The 24784-nt window shown below is 52.0% G+C and overlaps 1 protein-coding gene across 1 annotated transcript in view; it reads left to right on the top strand.

The window, feature by feature from the left end:
- The window catches only part of Wnt3a (Wnt family member 3A), a 40224-nt gene extending 16601 nt beyond the window's left edge, over positions 1–23623 (top strand). Inside the window, exons 3-4 of the mRNA XM_026379954.2 lie at positions 18639–18904; positions 23144–23623. Of these exons, the coding sequence (XP_026235739.1) occupies positions 18639–18904; positions 23144–23623 (746 nt within the window). The remainder of the gene's footprint in view (positions 1–18638; positions 18905–23143) is intronic.
- Positions 23624–24784: the final 1161 nt, after the last annotated feature.

The raw sequence follows: 24784 nt of genomic DNA on the forward strand, positions 1-24784 counted from the left end.
ATCGTTTGTCTTTTTATCATTGAGTTATATGTGCTTTTTATATATTCTGGATACTAAACGTTTATCAGATACATGATTTGCAAATATGTCCTACCATGTGTATCACTTTTGTGATAGCAGCCTTTGATGCACAAAAGAGCTTACTATTGATGAAGTCCAATAAATTTAGATGTCATATCAAAGCAAGCATTTCCTAAGCCTAACTAACAAAGATGCACAGCTATGCTTTCTCTCTTACCTTCAGGCCAGGTGAGTGAGCTACTTTGAGCTTCTTCATGCATTTGCTATCAAGTGGGGATCTGGTCACATTCCTCTGCCTGTGGAATCCTGTCATTCCAGAACTTTCTGTTGAAAGGTTGTCCCTCTCCCTCTGAATGATCTTGACACCCTGGTCAAGAATCAGTTGGCCAATTCCATTCCATTGGCCTATGTGTCTATATTTTTGTGAATACTACACTATTTTGATTGTTGTAGCTTTGGAGGATGTTTTGGGCAATGTGTGTCCCAACTTTGGATTTCTCTTCCAAAATCATTGTGGCTGTTGGAGTTCCTTGAAATTCTATTTTTTCCACTTTGTTGTTGTTGTTGTTGTTGATGCATTATAGTTGTACAAGTTGATGGGTTTGTTTTTATATATACAAACGTGCACACAACATGATAATATAATTTGGCCAACGTCACTCTACCTTGCAATTCTATACAAATTTTAGATCAGCTTTTCCATTGCTGCAAAAAGTCAGTTGAGCTTCTGATGGGATTGAGTGAAGCTGTGGGTTGCTTTGGGATGGTCCTGCCCTGCCAACCACACTGTGTCTTCCCTCAAGAGCGCAGGATGGAGTGCCCTCTCTGTGCCTATTTGTATGCTGTGGCTTTCAGGACACAGGGCTTGCATCTCTGTGGTTAATGTATTCCTGAGTGCTCTGTTCTCCTGGTGCTGTTGTAAATGGAATTGCTGCCTGATTCCTTCTCCAGGTTGTTCATTACTGATCTTTAGAGACACATCTTGTCAGGTGCCATGATGCACATCTGTAATCTCAGCAATTTGGGAGACTCAGACAGGAAGATCAAAGTTCAAGGCCAACCTTAGCAAGACGCTGCCTCAAAATAAAGAGTAGAAAGGGCTGGGGATGTAGCTCAGTGGTAAAGAGTCCCTGGGTTCAATCCCAGTACCCCCAAAAATTATAAGATAAGAGTTTTCTGTGCTTTGAATCTGTATCCTGCAATTTTGATTATTGGCTGTGAAGTGTGTGTGTGTGTGTGTGTGTGTGTGTGTGTGTACTGTATGCACGTCTGTGTGCATACTGTTTGCCCCTTGTAATCCTCTTGGGACAGGTTGAAGAGAAGCAGGACTACTCTCCCCTTACCTCTTTCCCTAACTCCTCTGGCTCGGACCTCCAGAGCCCTGCTGAAGAGAAGTGGTGAGAGTGGCAGCCTGCCTGGTCTCCCACCAGGCCAGAGGCCTTCAGCCTTCACCACTGTGTGCCACTTGGTTACAGGTCCCCACGGGGTCCCCAGGTGGCAGAGGTTTCTGTACTTCACTTTTGAATGTTTTCAAGGAAAACCCTGTGCAGTCGCTGCTCTGCCCACACAGAGTTCAGAATTCAACAAAGCAGTGGCTTGACTCAGAGAGATGCCAGGTCCATTTTGGGATGCTGGCTGCCACTTGTCCCCAGACCTCCCTGTGCCAGCCCCCACACCTACACCACCCTTTGCTGGGCGCTGTGCCCTTTGGCTATTTCCAGAGGTCTGACTGTGGGGTCTGACAGTTTGGGCTTGCTTTTCCATGGCTCCTGGAGTTTCCTACTGGGTCCTGGGGTGGGAGCAGACCACAGACCCCACCACTCGATGGCATAGAGGTCACCATGGAGGAGCATCATGAAGTTTGCAGTGTAGTCAGCTCCTGAAGGGGCCATCGCTTCCTGGAGCAGGGCCCAAGAACACACTGTCCATTGAGGCACCCAGGTGACCAGCAGGAGGGAGGAGTTTGGGCAGAGGGCCAGGTCACGTGGGAAGGGCCCACCAGGGACCCTGCATCCTGCAGTGTTCCTCACAGCATGGCCACAGCTGGGGTCCACTTCCCGTCTCCACAGCCCTTCTCCTCTGGCTTCCTGGGCTTGCGCCCACAGCCCCAGCCTTCCATTGCTCAGGTCAAAAACCTCAGGCTCCCGATGAGCCTCTAAGGCTCAGAGCCCCTTGGCAACACCTTCAGCCTCAATCCAGAGCCTGGTACTTCCCACCATGCCCTCCCACCACCCAGATCCCAGTCACTGCAGGTGCTCCCATGAGACACCTTGATCATGCCCCCATGACCAAGAGAACTGGTGTCCCTCCCTTGATAGCCATGCCACGCTGCCCACCTGCCTCCTTGGCCCCGTCCTGGCAATGCACAGAATGTGTGTGCCCCTGCACTCCTAGCCCCCCAGGCCATGGTATCAGGAGGTAAAGCCTGTGGGAGGTGATGAGGTCATGAGATGGGAGCCTCACGATGGGATCAGTGTCCTTATCAGGGGATCCCAGGAAGCCCTGCCCCAGGATCCACCTCTGTCCTCACCATGTGAGGACAGTAAGATGGGTGGCCGTGGGCCAGAAGCAGCCCTCACCAGGCCAGAACCTGCCAGGCCGTGACCTTGGGCTTCAGCCTCCAGAACTGGAGCAGCACATCTGTGTTTCACACCACCAGGGCCAGCGTCCTTGTCAGGCAGCCCAAGTGGACCAAGACACTCCCTGACCCGTCCACCTGTGGGCCTCCTGGCTGCTTCTCAAACTCAAGGCACAGTTTACTCCTGACTCACACCAGGGAGGGCTGCCAGGAGCACTCTTCCCCCTCTGTCTTTACGGCTCACCACCTGGGTCCCACAGGGCCCTGTCCTCATGCCAACAGGTTTTGTCATACATAGTGCCCCCCCCAGTGCTTCTGTTCCCCTCACATGGTTTCTCAGTCCACCAGCCCTGCCTCAATTTTCCTTCCCATGTACAGTGTCAGTGCAGCCCACCCTGCCCAAGGCCAGGGGAAGCCCACTTTGCACACACTGTCTGATACCCAAGGAAGGAGCAAGTGGCCTTGCCATAGCCCAGCAGCTGGGATTCAGGAGGTTGGGTGTCCAGTCGAGGAGCCAGCCCTGCGGGCCACAGGCATTGGTGGAAGCCAGCTGAGGAGGCCTGTGTGTGGCTGGTGCAGCTTGGCTGGGAGAGTCTGCACCCAGGTGTGGCCATGCCCCACCCCCTGAGGGGCAGTAATCCAGGATGGCAGTCCAGCTGGAGGTAGAGGAAGAGACTGGAGCTGGGGGCCTGAGGCCCCTGTGCCCTTGAAGGAGAGTGGCTCACGTCCTGGACTGTCAGCGTCCTGTCTATGAAGTGGGAGAATGCTGCAGCCTGCCACTTCACAGAGCTGCTGGTCAGGTGTCACAGACTTGATCACAGCTTGGTTCTGGAAATGGAGGAGTTGGGTCCTCAGGGCCACGTGGCTCCCCAGGAATGTCAGGGTATGGGGGTGTTACTTGTGTAGGCATGTGTACTTGAGTGTGGGATGTGTGTATGTGTAGTGCGTGCAGTGCTGACACACAATGGTCCGTGTGCATGTGTGTATATTGGCCACAGTTATCACGTGTGTGTGTCTTGGTGTATGTGGGTGCAGGACGTGCATGCATGTGGCACACACATATGCTACAGTGTGTGCTGTGCATATAGGTAGCACTGTGTCTTGGTGTGTGTGGGTGCAGGACGTGCATGCATGTGGCACATACACCTGCTACAGTTTGCACTGTGCATATAGGTAGCACGTGTATCTTGGTGTGTGTGGGTGCAGGACGTGTATGCATGTGGCACACACACCCGCTGTAGTGTATACTGCACATACAAGTAGCACATGTAGCTTGGTATGTGCTACGCATGTGTATACATGGTGCAGGACAGTGGCCCGGGGCAGGGAGAAGTGTGCTGCGTGTGATGCTGCCTAGCAGACCCAGACAGGGTGCTGGTGTCAGGTGGGTGTGTGGCTGGAGAGCCAGGTAGAGTTCCCAGGGCCTCCCCCTCCCCAGAAAAGGAGTAAGCAGCAGGGATTTGGAAAGAAGGCAAGAAGCCTGTCGACCTGGCAGCCAGCCCAGGTGGTGGAGGAGGGTGTGCGGAGTGGGGTGAGGAGGGGATACCATCCTTCCCTAGAAGCCCTGCTGCCATCCAGGGAGCCTGGGAGCATGCCACAATAGTCAGGGTGTCTCTCAGGAGAGGGGAGGACACCTGCATGATTTCATAACTGCTGTTCTTGGGCCAGGAGAGAAGATGGCCCTATGACCCCATTTCAGTGAGGGGCTGCAAGGAGCAGGTAGACGAACTCCTGTAGGGCTGCCACTCAGACAGCAAGTCTGTCCCCAAGACTAACCCTCAGGAGCACAGCTACCAGGGCCTGGACTGGACCACAACCTTGGAAAGGCACAGGTTTGCACACCAGGGCCCTAAACTGGAGATTGACTTTGGGACCAGCTGGGTGAATGCAAACCCCAAAGTCAGCCTGTGGCCTCATCTAAGTCGGCTAGAGGCGCCTGCAGACGTGTCCCTCTCTGAGCCCCTGGCATACCTTGGGACTCATCTTCAGGGCTGGGCTGTATTCCTGTGTGGCTAGACCACACTTTGCTTATCCACTCGGATGTCAGTGCTTATTTGGGTTGTTCTCTATTCTGGCCTATTATAAACAGTGCCACTCTTTGTAGGGGTGTATGTTTCCAGTTCCCTGGAGAATATAGCCAGGGCAGTGTGGCTGGCCACTGAGGACCACTGGCATTCGAGGAACAGCTAAACGTCTGCAAAGCATCTGCGTCCTTTCACCTTCCTTCAGCCAGAGATGAGGTCTCTGACCTCCGCTCCATCTCACCAGGACTCGCCGTTTCTGGCTTTTGCTCTGCTCTGAGCACCCTGCTCGGTGAGCAGGGGTGTCTCACTGGGGTTTTCCCTTGGATTCCCCAGAGGCCCGAGAGTGTGGAGTATGTTCTCGTGTGTTCATTAGCCATCTGAGTGTCCTCTTTGGAGAAATGTCTGCTCAGTCCTTCCACCACGTTCTGATGGCATTGTCTTTTTGCTCCGGAGTTCTGAAGTCCTTTGTGTAGCTGGTGTGCAATCCATTATCCAGGACATGTTCTGCACATCTCACTCTGTGGATTGTCTTTTCACTTTGAAGCATAAAAGTTTCCAATTTTGATGAAGTCCAATTCCTCTTCTTTTTTCTTTGGTTGCTTGGTTTGGGGCACCACTGCCTAATCCAAGGTCACAAAGATGTACTCTCCTCAAGTTTTCTTGTAAGAGTCTTAATAGCTTTAACTGCTGCGTTTGAGTCTCTGATCTGTGTTGAGTTGATCTTGTGTGTATGGTGTGAGACATGGATTTTCCTTTCCATGTGAAAGTCTAGCTGTTCCAGCCTCATTTGCTGCAGGGACAGATCCCCACTTCCACAGCCAGCCCCGTTGGTCTGGGCATCCTTGTCAAAGCTGAACTGCCTTTATTTGTGGGCCACCTCTTCTGTTCCACTGGTCTTTCTGCCTGACTCTACACTGTACTGTACTGCTGTACTGCTTTGGTATCTGTAGCTCTGTAGCATGTTTTGAAGTCAGAAACTGAGAGGTCTCCAACTTTTACCTTTTTTTCAAGATTTATTTGGTTATTTGAGGCCTCTGACAGTTCTGCATGAATGTTAGAATCAACTTATCAGGGGCTGGGGCTGTAGCACAATGGTAAAGTGCTTGCCTCACATGTGTGAGGCATTGGGTTTGATCCTCAGCACCACACAAAAATAAGTAAAGATACTTGTGTTCAAGTAAATGAATATATTTTTTTTAAAAAAGAATCAACTTACCAGTTTTAGCACAAAAGACTGGATTTTTAGGGGTTGTGTGGAATCTGCAGGTCAGTTGGGGAGTATTGCCATATCAACAACATTAAATCTTCTGATCCATGAACGCAGAATCTTTCCATTTACATTGGTCTCAATTTCTCCGAATGTGGCACAGTTTGAGAATACCATTCTTATTCTTCCTGGATTAAATCCACTCCCAACTGCCATATTCATTTTTGATGCTGTCATAAATGTGTTGTTTTCTTCATCTTCTGTTCAGATTGTTCATTCCTGGTGTGTGGTGTTTGTTTTGGGGATTTTGTTTGTGGTTTGTTTGCAGACCTGGACGTTGAACCCGGGGCCTTGTAGATGGTAGGTAAGTGTTTCACCTCGGAGCTACCCTCTCAGGCCTTTGTATTTCATTCTGAGACAGGGCCTCACTAGGTTTCCCAGGCTGGCCTTGACTTTCGATCCTCCTGCCTCAGCCTCTGGAGTTACTGGGATCACAGGTGTTCACCACACCCAGCGTTGTACATTTTTAGTATGCCACAGGAGCTCTGTAACCTGGCTGAAGTTGTTCATTGTTCTAACATACAGGATTTTTGCAGATATCTTTTTTTGTACATAAGAGGGTTTTACCTCTTCCTCCCAGTCCAGGTTCCTTTTATCCAGGACGTGTTGAACAGCAGTAGAGGTGGGGCACTCGCGTTTCCCTCCAAATCAGGAAGATCCAGCTTCTCACCATTGGGCACCATGTCAGCGGTGGGCCCAGCCCATTTTTAAGCTTTATGGATCTAGGTGTGAAAACCTTGTCCTTACAGATAAAGAGAAGAAATGGGAGAGTTTTATTATAATGCATCATTCGATTCTTTGGAATTTTTTGGAGTTATATGTGCCAAAAACCGTAAGGCCATCTATTAACAAAAAGTTTAAAAGTCTGTCAGCACACAAATCAATCAGATCTTCCTTAAATTGTGTGGAAAACAGGAAATTAGAAGTAACTGATTCTCACAAGATCCAATCATTATGAATAGCACCCTACTTCTGGGACAAATCCCTAAGGCTGAGGGCTTTCCAGGAAGATTCTGGGATATCCTAGAACCAGAGGGGTATCCATGGTCCTGATGTATACAGTCCTCCCTATTGCAGGCACACACCCACGCCTGTACACGGTTGGTGCCCTGAGGGCAGCACAGAGGTATGCTCCTGCTCTCTGCAGGTGCTCTGTGAAGGTGTGTCCAGGGTAGACAGGGCTGTGCCTGGGGCTGTGCAGTGGGAAGTGTTCCCCCAGGGGAAGCACCCTTGGCCAGATCTCCTAGTACTCTCCCTCTCAACACACAGATGGTACTTTCCAGGTACCATTTCAGGGTTCAACACCTGGTAGCCACTCAGTCTTAACACCCATCCAACAAGGCCAACGCTATCGTGAGCCTGTTTTCCAAGAGAGAAAACCAAGGCACTGTGGCCATATGGGCCTCCAGCCTCAATGGCTTAGCTGCAAAGACTCCAAACAGAGGGTGGGGCCTCGGATATGAGCCCAACAAGGTCCCCCTGGTGTGGCTCAGGCCTGTAAAGGTAGTGGGGACTGCCTGGAGGGTAGGACAGTTGCTATGGAGGCCAGGAATGGGTTAAGACTCCTGAGCCCCCACCTCACCCCCAAGTTTGTTTGGGGAGAGGGTGAAGGGTCTGCAGGTCACTGAAGATTTCTCAAATGGCCTGAATAAACTCAGAAGGCTCCCCAAAGCCAAGCAACCCCTGCAGGTGTCTGCTCCTGCCCTAAGGAGCGGACAGGCAAGCTAGCTTCTGACCAGAGAGCTAGGGGAACCCCTGACCCTCATATTCATTCCTTCACTTCCTAACAGTGGCCTATGTGCTGGCACCTGGACTGTTTGGCTTCAGCATCCCACACCCTCTCCCCACCAATACAGACTCTGTCCTGCCTCAGGGTGGGAACAGGCTACACTGTCCCTTCTGCAAACATGTCTGAGCACCCGCCATCAGTTAGCAGCCTCCTCTGTCTCTCCTGCCCCCCCTTCTCTCCCCTCTCCTTGTACTTCTCTCAGACTATCTCACCCTCCTCCCTTTTCCACTGGATGAGCAGGGAACTCTCACTGCTTGGTTTAAATAGGAAAAAGGATGCCTGGGATTAAAGAGCAGGATTCCTAGTGGGCCCCTCCAGGTGCCCCAGAGAGAAGCCAGCTAGGGGAGCCATTGTGGAATCCCCCAATCCCGCCAGCCTCAGAGGCTCAACTTGGCTCACAGTAATCAATCTGATTGGATTAGGGTCAGGGTGACCCTAATCATGTCAAAGGTCACCCCCGGCTTTGTGGCAAACACCATGGAGATGCCTGGTCACCCTGCTGAGGCAGCCTCGTTGAACAGAGTTTAACATCGGCCAACCTGTGAGGGGGGCCAGCCTCACGCAAGTGTTCGTGTGAAAGTGCATCTGAGCATGCACTGTGTGTGGGTGTGTGGGTGTATGCGTGTGTGCACATGTGTGTGCACGTGTGTGCTGTGTGGGGAGTGTCTGCGTGTACGGGCATGTGTATGATGTGCCATGCTGTGCTTGTGGAGTGTACATGCATGTGTGTGAATGTGTGTTATGTGGGCGGCGTGTTTGCACTGTAGTAGTTTGTGAGAATAGGAAGGAAGGGCCATGTACACCTTCTGCTTCTAGTCCCATCTGCCCTTGATCCATCTGGCCTGGGACTGTGGGCCAGGCCCACCAGACAGCTTGGGGAAGCACCGGTGCCTGGGACAGCCAGAGAAGCAGAGCCAGACAGGTTCTGAAGAGTTCTCTCCTCTTCAATCCAACCTAGCTCTGGGCAGGAAAGCATTTGAGGAATTTTGAGAGCTTGGAGACTGGTGCAGCTTATCTGTTCCTTAAGGCCGGCCCTGGACACCTGGAGGGCCTGAGCCAGCTGACACCCTCTCTTGACCTCTGGTGAGGTGAAGCCAGTAGGGAGGCTATAAGCACAGAGGCCTGCCAGGGCTGTCCAAAGAAGGCTGCTCAGCTCCAGGGCCTGGGACCCACGGATGGACGTCAGAAGAGCAGCAGACATTCCTGGGAGGAGGCGAGTGGGAAGTGCAGTGGATGAGGCTGCCCAGCAGGGTTGGGGGTGACTTGTGGCTTTGCCGGGAGCCCATCTTTGTATTGGCTGAGTGAGTCATTTGTATCTCAGAGAAGAATTACAGGGATCATAAGGGGATGAGGTCTGATGCCCCAGGACCCCTGGATGCTGGGGCCTCAGGCTGCACCCACCCTGATATGAGTTGCTCCCAGAGTCCTCCTAAGCCAGGGTTCCTGGGCCATGCAGCTCCTTTTGTAGGAGGGACCTGTCAAGGCTTGCGTCTCTGAACCCGCCTTGGGGGCATTTCTCTTCCACTGTCCCCAGCAGCCCCTGGGGGTGCTTTGCTGGCAGAGGCAGCCCTTACTCACTATAGGGTTCTTACTGGAGCCTCACCCACTTGGACAGTCCCCAGCCCACACATTCTGCCTCCTGTTGAGGGGTGGCTGACCCCACTCAATGTAGGGTATGGTCAGACTCCCGGTGTTCCTCAAGCCCCAAGGGTGGCAGAGGTGGGGGTTTTTTGGGTGTCAGGTTCTCAGTGTGTGCCCTTGGTCAGCCCAGAGACAAACGCCCACGTCTCCCAAACTTAAACCCTGTTCTCTTTAGAGAGGGGCAGCCCAGCTTTCCTTCCCTCCAGGGCAAAGCCCCTTCCTAATGATTGTCTCCAACATCCGGAACCCCTCAGGGGGTGGTCCCTGCACCGTCCTGTGTGTCCACAGCCTACCCAGAGGGCTGGCAAGGGGAGGGGCTGCCGGCCAGCCCGGGCGTCCCCAGCCTGCATGCTCAGGCGGGGACCAAAGGGCAGCTCTTTAGGGAAACGGCATCCCCAAATCCAGGTTGCGACCCCTGACCCCTCCCATCCGAAAGTGTTGCCATTCACGGCGCATTGGGGGTGGGGGCTTGGCTGGCTCCGGGGGCCTCTCCGGTATATCATTAACTCTCCGCAGTGGGAGGGGGACCCCGGCCGACACCCCGCCGCGCCCGGCTCTGAGCACAATGTCCCCGCGACGACGACAAGATTAAGCACAAGGGAAAAGTGAAAATGCTGTTGGCGATTCACACGCCCTTCGGGGTGTTGAATTAGAGCGACTGAATAGGGATTTCCCCTCGCGCCGACGGCCCGGCGGGCAGCGCATACTTCCAGGTTGCTATGACTGGCCGAGGATCGCCTAATCACCGGCCAGGGGGAAATTCATATAAAATATCGCCGGCCATTGTGGGCCTAACGCGGCGTGACAGTGCGGCACAAAGCCGGATTCATCAGCCCCAGCGGGTCAGCAAGGCGTCCGGCCGCGCGGGCCGCCGGGCGGTGTCAGGGGCCGTGGCCACGCTGGGGCACGGGCGCATTCCGCTCTCAGGTGGCTCCTGGGCCTTTTGTGCCGCCGTGTGATTACCAAATGCCACCGCGACACCCCCTCCGGGCCGCCAGGCTCCTCAGCGGCCTGGAGAGGGGCCGCGGGAAGGAGGGAAGGTGGGCAGCTTGGACAAGAGGCGCCAGGGCGTCGGCCGCCAGCGCGCACCCGCTGGGGCACACCGCCCGCTCCTGTCTGCCTGGCAGTGCCTGGTCCTCCCGCCAACCTGACTAGCTGGAGTACTAGGCCGGGAAGGGGTGCCCACCGTTGGGAGTTCTGGAAGCCCACCGAGCCCTCCCTACCAAAATGGGAAGGATGGTTTGGTTGTTTCCAAGTGACCTAGGATTGGAGCAGCCAGGACCATGTCCAGAGTGGCCTGGAGGCCCCTACCAGGATGGACTCCATCGCTGAGTCCTCCCATCCCAGCTCAGAGTGAACCCCCAGACAGGACCCTGGTGGAAACTGAGAGAACTTGAGGAAGAGGCTTGGTGCATTTGGGGCAGCGGGTGCCCATCCTGACCCTTGTGTGGGCCAGGTGAGGGGGGGGTGTTGTAAAGTGCTGATGCTGGTGGATTAATCTGCTGTGCTTTCTATGACCATCTGCCAGGACCTCCCCAAGGTCCATTCCTGTACACTGGCAGTTTCAGCAGGGATAGGTCCTGTGCTACAAGAATTCTGAGGCAGAGGAGGACCCAGAGAGGGCTCTATCTGTGCAGGCTGTGGCTGGATTTGAGCTTCCCTGCACCTTGCTCATAATGAACTCTCAGATCCTAGATCAATGAATGGACAGATGGATGGTAGGTTGGTGAGTGGATGGCGGTTGGGTGAATGGAATCTGGAAGACAAAATGGATAGAATAGATGATGATGGGTGGATGAGGGTGGATGGAAGCTGGAGAACAGGATGAATGGGTGATTGATGGAGAACGTATAGATAGATGGCTGGTTAGTTGGATGGTTGGTTGGTTGGATGGATGGTGGATGGATTGAATAGATGGGGAGTGAATGATAGATGGATATAGATAGATGGGTGGGGAATGGTGGATGAAGGGTGGATGGGTGAGTGTGTTGATTTTAAAAAATGGAAAGAAGGAAGGAAGGATAGATAATTGATACTTTGCTTGAACTTGCTAAATGAAACTACAGCAAGTGCTGGACAAAGATGGTTTCCCCAGGTGTCATTCACTTCTGTTTTGGAACAATTTACCACATATTTCTCTTATTTTTCTCTTTCCCTACACCTGACCACATTGTAGGAAGAATCTTGGGTCTGAACAGAACAAACTCTCTATAGCCTGAAAAGTTCACCCAGGCTCTGCCCTGGGTGACTTGGCCAAATGTCCTGGTCCCTCAGCCCACAGCCTCTACCCCTCCTCCTTTGACTTTGAGTGGCCCATTTGAAATAAGGCATTTTACCTCAGACTGGAAAGGTCTCCTGCTCTCTGGAGTGTTGGCTGATAGCTTCACCCCACACCCACCCACAGACCTCTGTTGTGCCAACAGAAATGGAAATTTCTAACAACAGTGTTATTTGTGGCAAAGAACTTGGCTGTGATGAAGGCAGCAGCCTTGCCCTCCTCAGGGACCTCATGAAGCCTTGTCCCCAGCAACTCCAGGAAGGAGATTACTCTGGACTGGTTCATTGACAACCTGCTTATTGCAACACCCTGAGGAAATCTGATAATAGCAACAGATGCTCTTTCCAGGAACACACACTCCTTCCCAGACACACCCATGCATTCTGCCACAACCTCAGAGGGCTGCCAACCCTAGAGGATTGCCTGCCCCTCGACCCCTGGGTGAAATCAGCAGTCCCTGTGCTTCTGAATGTCACCTGGGGCCATTCTCCTGGGCAGCCTCGGGATGTTTTCTGACTTTCAACTTTGACATAGTCCTCGATCTGTAAAAGTCTGATGGGAGGAACACCAGGAGTCCCGGAGCCCTTGTCTGGCTCCATGATGCTGACACAGGAACAACCATGCACCATCCACCAAAGCCAGGACTCCAGTCTACCAAGTAAGCTGGCTTGACTCACGTCACTGCTTTTCTATTGACCTCCCTTTTCTGTCCCGAAATCCCATCTCAAGTCCTTCATTGCTTTTTGTCACCACATTGCTCAGGCTCCTCTGCCCTCCCTCCCCTGTCCTGACCCTGGGACCACCGAGGACATGGCCAGGTATTTTTAGGAAGGCCCTTGATTTCGGTTCACTGGAGGTCTTCTGACAGTTAGGTGCAGGCTGTGCCCCTTGAAGGCGGAGCAGTGCCCTCAGGGTCCCATGGTGCCTGTCCATTGCTGGGATGCTGATGCCATCCCTTGCTTAGGGTGTCTGCTGGGTCTCCAGCACACAGCCACAGGCCACAGGTCTCTCTGTGTGATCCATCAATGTCGTGGGGAGCTGCTTGGGGATTAGTGACTTCAGAACACACCATCTCTCACTTCTCTGGCCTGCAGCTTCTATGACGGCCTTACAGCTGGGGATTTCTGTCCTAGTGGTCTGACCCTGTTTGCAGAGCCCTGGCATCTCATTTCTTCCTGAGCCAGTTGAAGGCCAGTTTCAGGGCTTCCTCAGCTTGGCCAGCCTGACATTTTCTGGAAGGAACTTCACCTCCTCATTTGACATCAGAGGAAACTGAGGCTCAGCAGAGAACACTGATCAATTTGCTGGTGACAGAGCCAAGCAAAAATGAGGTCCCTTCCCCGTGTCTTAAGTCCTAAGCTCCACTCTCCCTCCCCTGCACACCCTTGCCCTCAAGTGTGTCTGCCAGCCTTGTGCTATTTGCCTAAGTTCTGATAAGCAGGGATCTCTCAGCCCTTATCCTGGGCAGGGCAGGGGTAAGGCCTAGAGAGCTCTGGTCCCTGATTCTCCTTATCTCTCAGGGTCTGTTCAGAAGACAGAGAAGGGCAGGGAGCAGGGACCAGCTGGGAGACAGCTCCTGCAACAAAGCGGGTTTTCTTGTCTGGGTCAGAGCATTCAGGAATTGGAGTGTCAGCCTGGAGAAGGTCCGCAAAACTTGGAGTGAAAGAGGGCAGGTGGAGAAGCCGAATGTGTTTCTCCAGGAGGTCAGTTAGATGTTCCCTCTGGGCTGCCCTGGGAGGGGCAGCCAGGAAAGCTAAGTTGCAAAATCCCCCAGGCCACTTGCTTAGAATTCCTAACCCAGGCTCAGGGATAGCAGGGAAGGGTAGGCCAGTCCCAGAGGGTTAAGAAGAAAGTATGCCCAACCCCTACCCCACAGGGGCAGGGAGGGAGCATCTCAGGTCCTTGAAAGATAGGATAAGGCCGGGTGTGGTAGCCAGCCTATAATCCCAGAGACTCTGGAGGCCCGGACAGGAGGATCACAAGTTCAAGGCCAGCCTGGGCAACTTAGAAAGACCCTGTCTCAAAAAATAAAAGAGCTGCGGTATAGCTTAGTAGTAGAGCACCCCTGGGTTTAATCCCCTGTACCACAAGTAAATAAATAAATAAGATAAAATTTTTAAAAATAAATAGAGATAGATTAAGGAGGGGTCTCTGTAGAATGGAGGCAGGAGAGAAGTGGCTGGTGTCTGGCATATACTGGCATCTACCTACTCAGTGCCTTAGGGCCTGGGAAAGGCCACTCCAGGCCTGTTTGTGAACTGAGGATTCATATGAGGAAAGGAAAACAGGAGGACCTTGGGAAGGTGCAAGGAAGTGGCCACCTGGCAGGGGGACTATCCTGGGTCCACCAGAGGACATGGCTCACCCAGTGCCATTAGCCTGGGTGCCTTAGAGCAGCAGGAGCTGGCCTGCTGAAGGTAGGCTCGCTGCCTACCCCAGGGCTCCTACCCTTTCCTCTGGCCCCACAAACTTTGAGTAGCCTTGTTCTCCAAACTGGAAATGAAAGGTGAGCAAGACACAATCCCTGCCCTAGGAAGTGTCCAGGCTGGGGACACATCACAGGAGCAGCACAGGTCCAGTTGAGGAGCAGTGGAGGCTGGTGTAGGGGGGACCCCCCAGCTGGGAGACCTGGAGGCTGTCAGGGGCCATACCAGCTACAGACAACATCCAGGACCCTGCCCCATAGAATAGATAGGACTGTGGCAGGCACATCCTAAGCCAGGGAAGAACGGGGAGCAGCAACAGATGGAAAAGCAGGGTCACGCAAGGAGTAGCCTTGCAAATCTTGGGAAGTGCCACATTGTCATTTGGCTTTATACAAAGAACTTGGCTTGTGTGGCGGGTGTGCATGTGTGTGTGTGTGTGTATACATGTGTGTGTGTCAGAGGAGTTATATGGAACTGGGGATGCCAAGCCCAATTAGGAAACTCTTTGGGGTCCAGGTGGGAGACAGACTCACAGAGAAGGGCTTAGAAGGGTAGAAGAGACTGGGAGACCCCAGGGCCCACTTGGGAGAGTAGAGAGTTCCTTTCTGGGCTCCCGGCTGGATGCAGGGGCTGTCCAGGCTCTTGGTAGAGCCCTAGGAAGGGTAAAAGAGCAGCTGGGGCCTGTAAAGGGTCATCCAGGGAGTGTGTGCAAATCCATGGAAAGGGTCACCAGGTCACCCAGAGGGACCCAGGGAGGCTGTGACCAGTCAGCCAGGGGAAAGGTGGCAGGAAGCCACCACCCAAAACACTTTCTGGTTTGTGAATCCTCAGATTGGGGGAAAGCGTGCTTCAGGTGATGGACACGTGGACATGTGCTGAGCCTTGCAGTGTGTGGGTGCCTGCTTACTGCTCCCGTGCCCTGCCTGCCTGGGCTTTGGGGCACACGAAGCTGTGGGGCTTCCCTCCCAGGACTGAGCTGCAGAAGGTGTGGAAGCAGCCCTGCAACCTACCTGCTTGCCCTGGGACAGAGCTCCTGGGTGTCCTGATGGAATTAAGGAGGCCACAGCCTTCCAACCCCAAGGGGCCTGAGGGAACGTCTGCCCAGGAGAAGCCTGCCCAAGAGACCCTCCACACCCCTTCCTGTCCCACTGAGGGAGGTCTCCTGCTCTCTTCTTCCTCCTGACAGCCCAGGGCATCAAGGAGAGAGAGATAAGAAAAGGTCCCTGCAGGACCACAGCAGAGACGCTAAGAAACCGCGCAAGGATGTGTGAGCCCCCAGAGACCTAGGCCTGTGGCACTGGAAGCCCAGAGCATTTTTTAGCTAGGTTCATATAATCCCTGCTAATCAGTAGGTCAGATTCTCTTTCATCTTGCTCTGGCACTTTCTCCCACTCAGAATGCCATGCTTAACATACAGCAGGCGCTTAGCACACCTACGTCAGATGGCAGGTGGAGAAGAGAGTGACCTCCATGGACCACAGGGCCCACATCCCCCCCACCCAGCAGGCAGTGACTGGATACCTGGCAGCAGAGGCTGCATGCACTCAGGAACAGAGGTACCACTCATTCATTCCTGCATCTCCAAGCCCAGGCTGTCTGAAGGCCATCTGCCTCCCTTGAATCCCAGCCCCCCACACCGACAACCTTCTCACAAACTCCAGCCCTCCTCAACTGCCCTTCCACAAAAATACCACCACTTTCCTCCTCAGCCTCAGTTTCCCTGTTTGTAGGAAGAATCACGGAACACTAGGCAGCTCCAACATTACACATGAGCCAATAGCGGCCAGCATATATTCCCTGTAGCCCTGAGTGGCCATGGGCCCAGGCTGGAGGCAGTGGAACTGGCACAGGCAGAGTGTGCACTGCAGGCCACTGGCCTTGAGACAGTTCCAGAAGAGGCAGCCCTACACCTGGGCCTTGCAGGTTCCTGGAGTGAGGGGTGGCAGAGGGGACGGTGAGAGCAGGTTGCCACAGGCAGAACAAGAGTTGCACTGGGGGGCGGGGTGGTGGTCTCCACATGGGTCCCAGGCCCAGGACCAGGTAACTTCTGTTTTGCTGCCTTCTTGCAGCCCCATGATTATTTTGAGGTCCTGTTACATTAGTTACTACTTATCCACAGGGATACACTGCAAGACCCCCAGTGGATGCTGAAACCATGGATGGTACCATGCCCTCTCTAAACCATGCTTTTTTTTTTTCCTGTATAAACTTATAAACCTGTGATGACATTTCATGTTTCAGTAAGGTACAGTAAGATATTAACAATTAATGCTGAAATAAAGCAGTTTGTAACAATACACTATACAGAAGTTAAGCAAATGTGGTCTCTCTCAACATATTGGTAAGTTTTCCTTTATGAGCTGTGGACCTCATATTTTTCTGCAGTCTGAGGTATTACAGGAAAGTTACCATGTGTTTCTTTTTCCTTCTTCTTAGCAACCTAAGCATACTCTTTCTTTCCTTTCCTTTTCTTCAGATTGAGAACTTGCTCCTTTTCACATACAAGAGGCATTTAATAAATACCTTCTCTTTGGCATATCCAAATTGCCAGCTTCACTGCTCTTGCACTTTGGGGCCATTATTAGGTAAACAAGGGTAACTTGAACACAGCATTGTGATATTGCAACTGTCAATCTGATAACCACGGTAGCTACTGAGTAACTAATAGATGGGTAATGTGTACACGGTGGTTTCACTGGAGGAAGGGATGACTCACACCCTCGCAGGACTAAGCAGGCTCCCGTGAGATTTCTTCACACTACTCAGACCACTGTGTTGTTTAAACTGGTGAGTTCTTTCTTCCTATCTTTCCTTCTTCTTCTTCTTCTTCTTCTTCTTTTTTTTTTTTTTTGTGGTGTGTGTGTGCACGCAACCCAGGGTTGCTTTCCCACTAAGCTTCATCCCTAGCCCTTTTTATATTTCAATTTGAGTCAGCAGCGTGCTAAGTTGCCCAGGGTTGGTCTTGAACTTGCAATCCTCCTGCCTCAGTTTCCTGAGCCTCTGGGATTTCAGCATGTGCTACCATGCCAAACTATGACTTATTTATTTCTGAAAATTTCCACTTACTATTTTCAGACTGTGGTTGACCATGGGTAACTGAAACCTCTGATAAGGGAGCTACTGAATTGCTAATTGAATTCTGTGGGATGGACATGGCATGGCTTTTCATCTATCTACCTGTTGATGGACACTTGGGTGCCTTCCATTTGAGGCTATCACAAGAGCACTGCTGTTACCTTTGTCTTGTCTTAGTGCAGATATGGGCTTCTCTAGGGGAGGGACCCAGTGACTCGGTGGGAATACGCCTAGCTTCTGGAGTTGCTGCCAGCATGCTCTCTAAGGGACACACTGTGTCACCACCTCCTCCTTGCTGTTCTCTGACTCTGCAACTCCAGCTGTTTCTTGGTATAAGTGGAGCCTCTGCTGGTTCTGGTTTGCACTGCTCCTTGCCAAGGAGTGTTGAGCATGTGCTTGTAGACCCTTGTGCACTTTTTAAAATTTCACATATTTATGATACACAAATACATCATTTAATGTTCAAACCAGGGCTTTTGGCATATCCATCACCTTAAATAATTATCATTTTTTGTAGTAAAAACATTTAAAATCCTCTCTTTTAGCTCCCCCCTCAACCTGGGGAGTCGAAACCCAGGTCCTCATGCATATCAGACAAATAAATGTTCTATAGCTGAGACTCATCCCCAGCCCCTCTCTTAGCTATGCTTAAATATTCGATGACTTTTGCTCACTGGGCTCACCCTGTTGTACATGTTGTCACTCATATGCGGAAGCTGAAACATCTGTTCTCATAGAAGTGGACCAGAGGCCGGGACGGGAGGAAGAAGGGCATTAGGGAGAGGCTGGTCAAAATTGCAGTAAGACAGCAGGATGGCTCTGGTGGCGGCTGTGGAGCCCTCTGCACACTGAAATAAAGCAGTTGTAACAATATATTATACAGAGCCATCCTGCTGTCTTACTGCAATTTTGACCAGCCTCTCCCTAATGCCCTTCTTCCTCCCGTCCCGGCCTCTGGTCCACTTCTATGAGAACAGATGTTTCAGCTTCCACATATGAGTGACAACATGTGCTACTTGCCTTTCTGTGCCTGGCTTATTTCGCTTAACATGATGATCTCCATTTCCATCCATGTGGCCAATGACAGGATTCCCTCTTTTTAAGGACTGAACAGTCTTTCACTGCGCATACTACAGAGCGATAATAACCCAGATAGCATGGTATTGGCATGAAAACAAACCCACACAATGCAGCAGAGCAGAGACCCCAGGGATAAACCCACATATTGACAGCCGATGATTTTCAACAAGGCGCCAAGAACGCATACTGGGGAAAGGACAGTCGTTCCAATAGATGGTGCTGGGGGACTAGAGATCACCTGCAGAGGAAGGAGACTAAACCACACCAAAGACAAACATGAGACCTGAAATGTCAAACCACTGGAAGAAAACGGGAAACGCTTCCCCATCTGGTCTGGGCAGGACGCCCCACCCAGGCCGCCAGAACCGAGCGCTCCTCCCGCTCTCCTAGGCTGGTGGCGGCGCGCCCTCCCCCAGCCTCCTGCCAGCCCCGACGACCCCGTCCCTCCTCTCTCCGCAGCCACACGGGAGTCGGCCTTCGTCCACGCGATTGCTTCCGCCGGCGTGGCCTTCGCGGTGACGCGCTCGTGCGCAGAGGGCTCGGCCGCCATCTGCGGCTGCAGCAGCCGCCACCAGGGCGCGCCCGGCGAGGGCTGGAAGTGGGGCGGCTGCAGCGAGGACACCGAGTTTGGCGGGATGGTGTCTCGAGAGTTCGCTGATGCCCGGGAGAACCGGCCGGATGCCCGCTCCGCCATGAACCGCCACAACAATGAGGCCGGTCGCCAGGTACGTCCCCGGGATCAAGGGTCCTGGGGCAATGGGGGCTTCCTCAGCAGGGCAAGCGTCTGTCGGGCAGTACGGCGGGCGGGGCGGGGGAGGGCTGCCTGCGGTGCCCAGACTGGAGGTCTGTCACATCCTGTCCAGCAATGCCTGAAGGTCAGCACTGTCCACCTGCGCTCCAAACATCCCCTGCATGCCTATGGGATGGCGAGGCCACCTGTGTGTGGGGTCACTGGGAGGAGGGAGGCCTTCATGATCCCCTGTGCCATCCAGGGAGAAAGAGAGCCAGGCAGGGGAGTCTGCAACCAGGACATGCACACGAGGTGACCATTCACCAAGGGGAGGGAGACAAAGACAGGAGGACAGGTGGTGGATGGATAAGGGCAAGCAGATATTCATGAGAATGTGAAAAACAAAAGAGGAAAGACAAGAACAAAACGTTGAAAGCTTCCACCTTTTGCCTGGAGGTAATAGGGTCTTGCTGTTTGCATCAAGGTTTCAGGAAGAAAGACAGAAGCCTGAATTTTCTTGTGCAGAGGGCTATTTTCACTGCTCACCCTCTTCAGAGAGTAAACTTCCAGACCATGAACACTCCATGTCTAGTAGACCCAGGAATGAAAGTGTATTTTAAAAGTATTTTATACCCATTGGCTCCCATTGTCCATCTTCTTTTTTTATATATATTTATTTTTTAGTTGTAACTGGACCCAATACCTTTATTTATTTATTTTTATGTGGTTCTGAGGATCGAACCCAGGGCCTCACACATGCTAGGCGAGCGCTCTACTGCTGAGCCACAACCCCAGCCCTCTGTCTAGCTTCTTGTAGCCAGGAGCAACCTCTTTATGTGGCAGGAGTGTGGGGTGTATTTCAAAAAGGGTGAGCAGGGGTCTCTGCCTGAGGGACACTAAGCACAACTGAGGGAGAGTTGCCAACATGAAAATAGTGTCCGAATGTGACGTTCAGACCTTCATCTCTCTCCTGAAACCCCAGTTACAGGAGCAGATCTTCATTAGCTTCAGGCAGGAGGATGGAAGAGTCTCTCTGGTAATGCAACCCACCCAGAAGAAAAGGCTTAAGATACTCATGGGGGAGTCCCTAACAAAATAAGGCAGCCGATCATACTTCAGTGAGCATCAAAGTTGACGCACCCCCACACACACATGAGGATTTCCACCAAGCTACTCAGTGTACCACTTTCAGTGTGTGCAGACAGCCAGGGATCACCAGACACGTAAAGAAAGCCTCTGCTACCAACAATAGTTAAGAGTAAAATACACGAACAAGAACAGAACTTAAGGGAAAGAGTATTGTAAGGAGAGAAGAGAACTTCAAAAAACTGTCAGTATCTACAAAGAAACAATACACCATATCCATGACATTGGAATAGGATGTAAATTTAAATAAAAGTCAGAGGGAAAAAAAGAGCTATTTGTAATATAAAATATAAATTTTAAAAATTCAGAATATCTTAGCAGGGCATGGTAGCACATGTCTGTAATCCCAGTGACTTGGGAGGTGGAGACAGGAAGATTGCAAGTTCAAAGCCAGCCTCAGCAAAAAGTGAGGTGCTAAGCAACTCAGTGAGACCCTGCCTCTAAATAATATACAAAATTGGGCTGGGATGTGGCTCAGTGGTCAAGTGCCCCTGAGTTCAATTCCTGGTACTTACTATCTATCTATCTATCTATCTATCTATCTATATATATAATATATATATATATATATATATATATATATATATATATATATATAAATTTTGGAAGATAGTTAAGACACTTTCCCATAAGACAGAAAGAGCCAAAAATAGCCAAAGAGATGAAAGATAAACAAGAACAGAAAATGTGGCAGGTCTTTCCAACAAACACAAAGATGAATACAAAGAGGAGCAATTTAGCCCATATATATATATACATACACACACACACACACACACACACACACACACAAATACATACAAACACACACCAAAAAAAAAAAAATCAGGAAGTTTCCCCAGAACTGTCAGTGGCTGAACAGCAAGGAGGAAAGACCCACAAGACTCACTGATGTGAAGTTCAGAGCCTACAACATATTGAAGCCCACTAACTTTCAGGAAGAATGTTTGGGTTTATGCAAAAGATCAGGAATCAAAATTGGATCAGACTTCTCAGAACAACAATGAAGGTTAGAATAAAACAGGGTAATACCTTCAGAACTCTGAGGGACAAAATGGTTTAAACCAAGAGTTTCAGACCCAGCTAAACTATACATTAAACAGCATATGCAGTAGAAAATATTTGTTTTCAGACATACATATTTTACAAAATTTACCAGAAGTCATCTTCTGGCAAAAAAAGATATCTCCAAGAAGATGAAATTTATAGAATTGATAGATGCGTGAGCATCCTGAAGAAGGCATTTAGATAATTAAGGAAGAATTGGAGGATGAATCAATGACAGATACAATAATAACAGCAAAGAGAAAAAGTCATGTGGGAAAAGAAATAATACACCACATGGCTTCATGGAGTATGACATTTAACATGGGGCTAACACCATCAGCAGAAATGTTGACCTTACTGAAATTCTGCTCTAGTTATTAGATTGGGCAGGGGGAGAGTTGAGAAGTATGGTTGGGTGATGAGACAGAGAACCAAATTTCCATCTCATCGTGAGAAGCCCCCTTGGCTGAGTTACTCATGGTAGATGGCACCGTGGTGGGAGGACAAGTGAGAGGGAGAGATCTCATGGAGAGACAGGGAGCAGGGAGGGCCAGGCTTGATTTTCTATAAACCCTCTGACAAGAACTAACCAGGGCCCACAAGGACTTTCTCAATTTCTTCCTTCATCACAGACATTATAGAAGTAGAATCAGCCAAGGGGGTCCATAAGGAGGGACATCATAGGCTGCTGCTTTGGGAGCCTTGAGTCTGACAGGAGTACCATCCTTCCATAGGAACGTGATGGCTCTTGGGGCACATGGAGAGGGCCTCTGTTCTGCCTGGGATTCCTGCAGGTGAGCTGCAGGGAAAGAGCAGGCCCCTCAGTAGGAGACACAACAGGGGCTGTGTCCCCAGTGAGCTAATACCTTCTCACCTCTTTCTATTTAAGTGTATTTTTATTTTTAATTGACATATAATAATTGCACATATTTTGGGATACAATGTGACATTTAAATACATGTATAGAGTGTGTAAAGATCAGATCGAGGTCACTGACATTTCTATCACTTCAAACGTTGATCATTTCTTTGTCCTGGGAATGTTCAGAATCCTCTCCACTGGTCATTTTGTGGTCAACACCGTAGTTACCCCCACTTCACCATGTTACATTAGAAGTCATTTCTCTTGTCCAACTTAGGCCTCACCTTTTAAAGGTCTTACTATCTCTCCACATCACCACCCTGGGGGCCACCCTGGGGACCGAGCTCCCAGCACATGTACCTTGGGGGAAACACCACATCCAAACCATGGCAGCCCCACACAGCCGACATGTCAGGTTAGGAATGAATGCAGTCAATACCCAAATCATGAAAGTGATCCTCTACATCCTTCTCTTCATTAAGTCCTGGGAATCCAGCATTAGGTTTGCACATGCAGCACTTCTCCATTAGGATTAGCCATATCTGGAGGGTCATGAGTGACCAGGTCCTACCGCAGTCAACAGTGTTGCCATAGACAGTTCTGAATGCCAGCTGCCCCTTTGCCTTCACCTACACCCCTTTCCCCAAAGAAGGAAAGGGAGGCTGTGTTCCCACTGTCCTCCTGAAGTCCCACTTCTCCTGCCTTTCCCCAGAGAAGGGAAGCATTTTCTATTACCAAACACACTCCTCATCCAGGCCCTGCCCAATGTCCTCAGGCCCCCAAGGCCTCCCTGAGTCCATAAGGGATCACTCCCAGGGTTCCTACTCAGAACTCCCAGCCCTCAAGCAACTATTCTGGGCAGCCCTCCAATTCTCCCTCTTTGGATGAAGGTCTTCCTTCTGGCATCCACAGACCATGACACGTATGATTTTAATGTCCCCCATCACACCCACAGAACATACACAGAAAGGAAGCCTCTCAGGTCCTGTGACTTAGAGGCCTTGGATCTGGCAGGACAGACCTCTGGGCTGGAGCACTAGTTGCTATAGGGAAGATGGTGGTGCTGGGGGAGCACGAAGGGCCCCGGGGGCTTTATGGAGCAAGTGGGCTGCAGGCAAAGAGCAGGGAGAGAAGCAGCAGGGGGTTGAGCAGACCCTGACTCACATGGGCACTTCTGCAGGCCATTGCCAGTCATATGCACCTCAAGTGCAAGTGTCACGGTTTGTCGGGCAGCTGCGAGGTGAAGACCTGCTGGTGGTCGCAGCCCGACTTCCGCACCATTGGTGACTTTCTCAAGGACAAGTATGACAGCGCCTCTGAGATGGTGGTGGAGAAGCACCGCGAGTCACGCGGCTGGGTGGAGACCCTGCGGCCGCGCTACACCTACTTCAAAGTGCCCACGGAGCGTGACCTGGTCTATTACGAGGCCTCGCCCAATTTCTGTGAGCCCAACCCGGAGACGGGCTCCTTTGGCACGCGCGACCGCACATGCAACGTGAGCTCGCATGGCATTGACGGCTGCGACCTGCTATGCTGCGGCCGTGGCCACAATGCGCGCACCGAGAGGCGTAGGGAGAAATGCCATTGCGTGTTCCACTGGTGCTGCTATGTCAGCTGCCAGGAGTGTGCGCGCGTCTACGACGTGCACACCTGCAAATAGGCAGCTCTCCCGAGACCGTGGGACAGGGCTCCCACTGGGGCCCGACCCCCACCTGGAGGTGGGCTCCTCTCTGACAGGGCAGGGCTTAGACAGGGGCAGGTGGAGTTACTCCTTGGACAGGTGGGGCTGGTGAATGAGCAGAGGTTGCTTGACTGGGTGGAGCCCCTTCCAGTAGAGCCGGGCTCTGAAAGGGGCGGGGCTTCGGAACCGGTTTCTCCCTGGAGTGGAGCTGCTGTCCCAGGCCCGGCTTGAAGGGAGGGACCTGCGGGAACTGGGCCCCTGGAGAAGGGGCTTTTTCCTGTTTAAGTGGAGTTCCTGACTGGAGGGGCCCTCCCGTGGGTGGGACTTTGGATGGGGCGGGGCTCCTCTCTGAGGGTGGGGCTTTTCCTGTGGGGCGGGGCTCCTGAGGGCCCACTACCCTCCTCTCCTGCCCGCTGAGCAAAGCACATCCCCTGATGAAGTGAGCTGCAGAGACTCCGCGGGGGGTACTGGATCCCCGTTTCCATGCTTCTGGAATCTGGGAGCTTTTCTCCAACCCCTGTGCACCTCTCTCTCCACCTAGGGACTCCCACTCTCCCCACTGGGACCCCTCTGGAGGAAAGTCTCCCGCGTCCCCTCGCCCTCCAACCCTGAGAACCCAGCTCAGACCTGGGAGAACTGACTTGGTAGAGGATGGCTGGGGAGGGGGGTCTGAATCCCTGAGCCTCTTCCCACTGAGGCCTGCCTCTGGCCTGGCCTCCAATCCCAGGCATCTTCCAGGAAATGTGCCACTGTACCCAGCCCACTGAAGTTCCTGTTCTGGTCTGGACTGTGCCCAGCCCCCAAGGCCACTCAGAGATGAGTTCTGTGAAAACTGTGGGGGCATCAGTGCAGACCCTGCCTTAGACAGAGGACCCACAGCCACAGCAGTCTCCCTCCCATCCCCACATGGCCAGCACTGAACCCTGCTGTTGAGGCCAAGGTGTCCAAACCTGCCTGCCACCAGCCAACACCCAGGAGCTTTTGAAGTCTCTGCCTGGGCTGGGAGTGAGAGGACACTGGACCCATCCAGCTGTGCCCAGGGGCTGTCCACAGAGAACTCTCCTTTGTCTCTGCCACTGTGAAATGTCCCCACCCTCCAGGTAGGGGAGGGGACACAGCCAGGAAGGGGAGTTGAAGGCT

This window comes from Urocitellus parryii, chromosome 1 (assembly GCF_045843805.1).
Source record: "Urocitellus parryii isolate mUroPar1 chromosome 1, mUroPar1.hap1, whole genome shotgun sequence".
In the NCBI taxonomy this organism is placed as follows: Eukaryota; Metazoa; Chordata; class Mammalia; order Rodentia; family Sciuridae; genus Urocitellus; species Urocitellus parryii.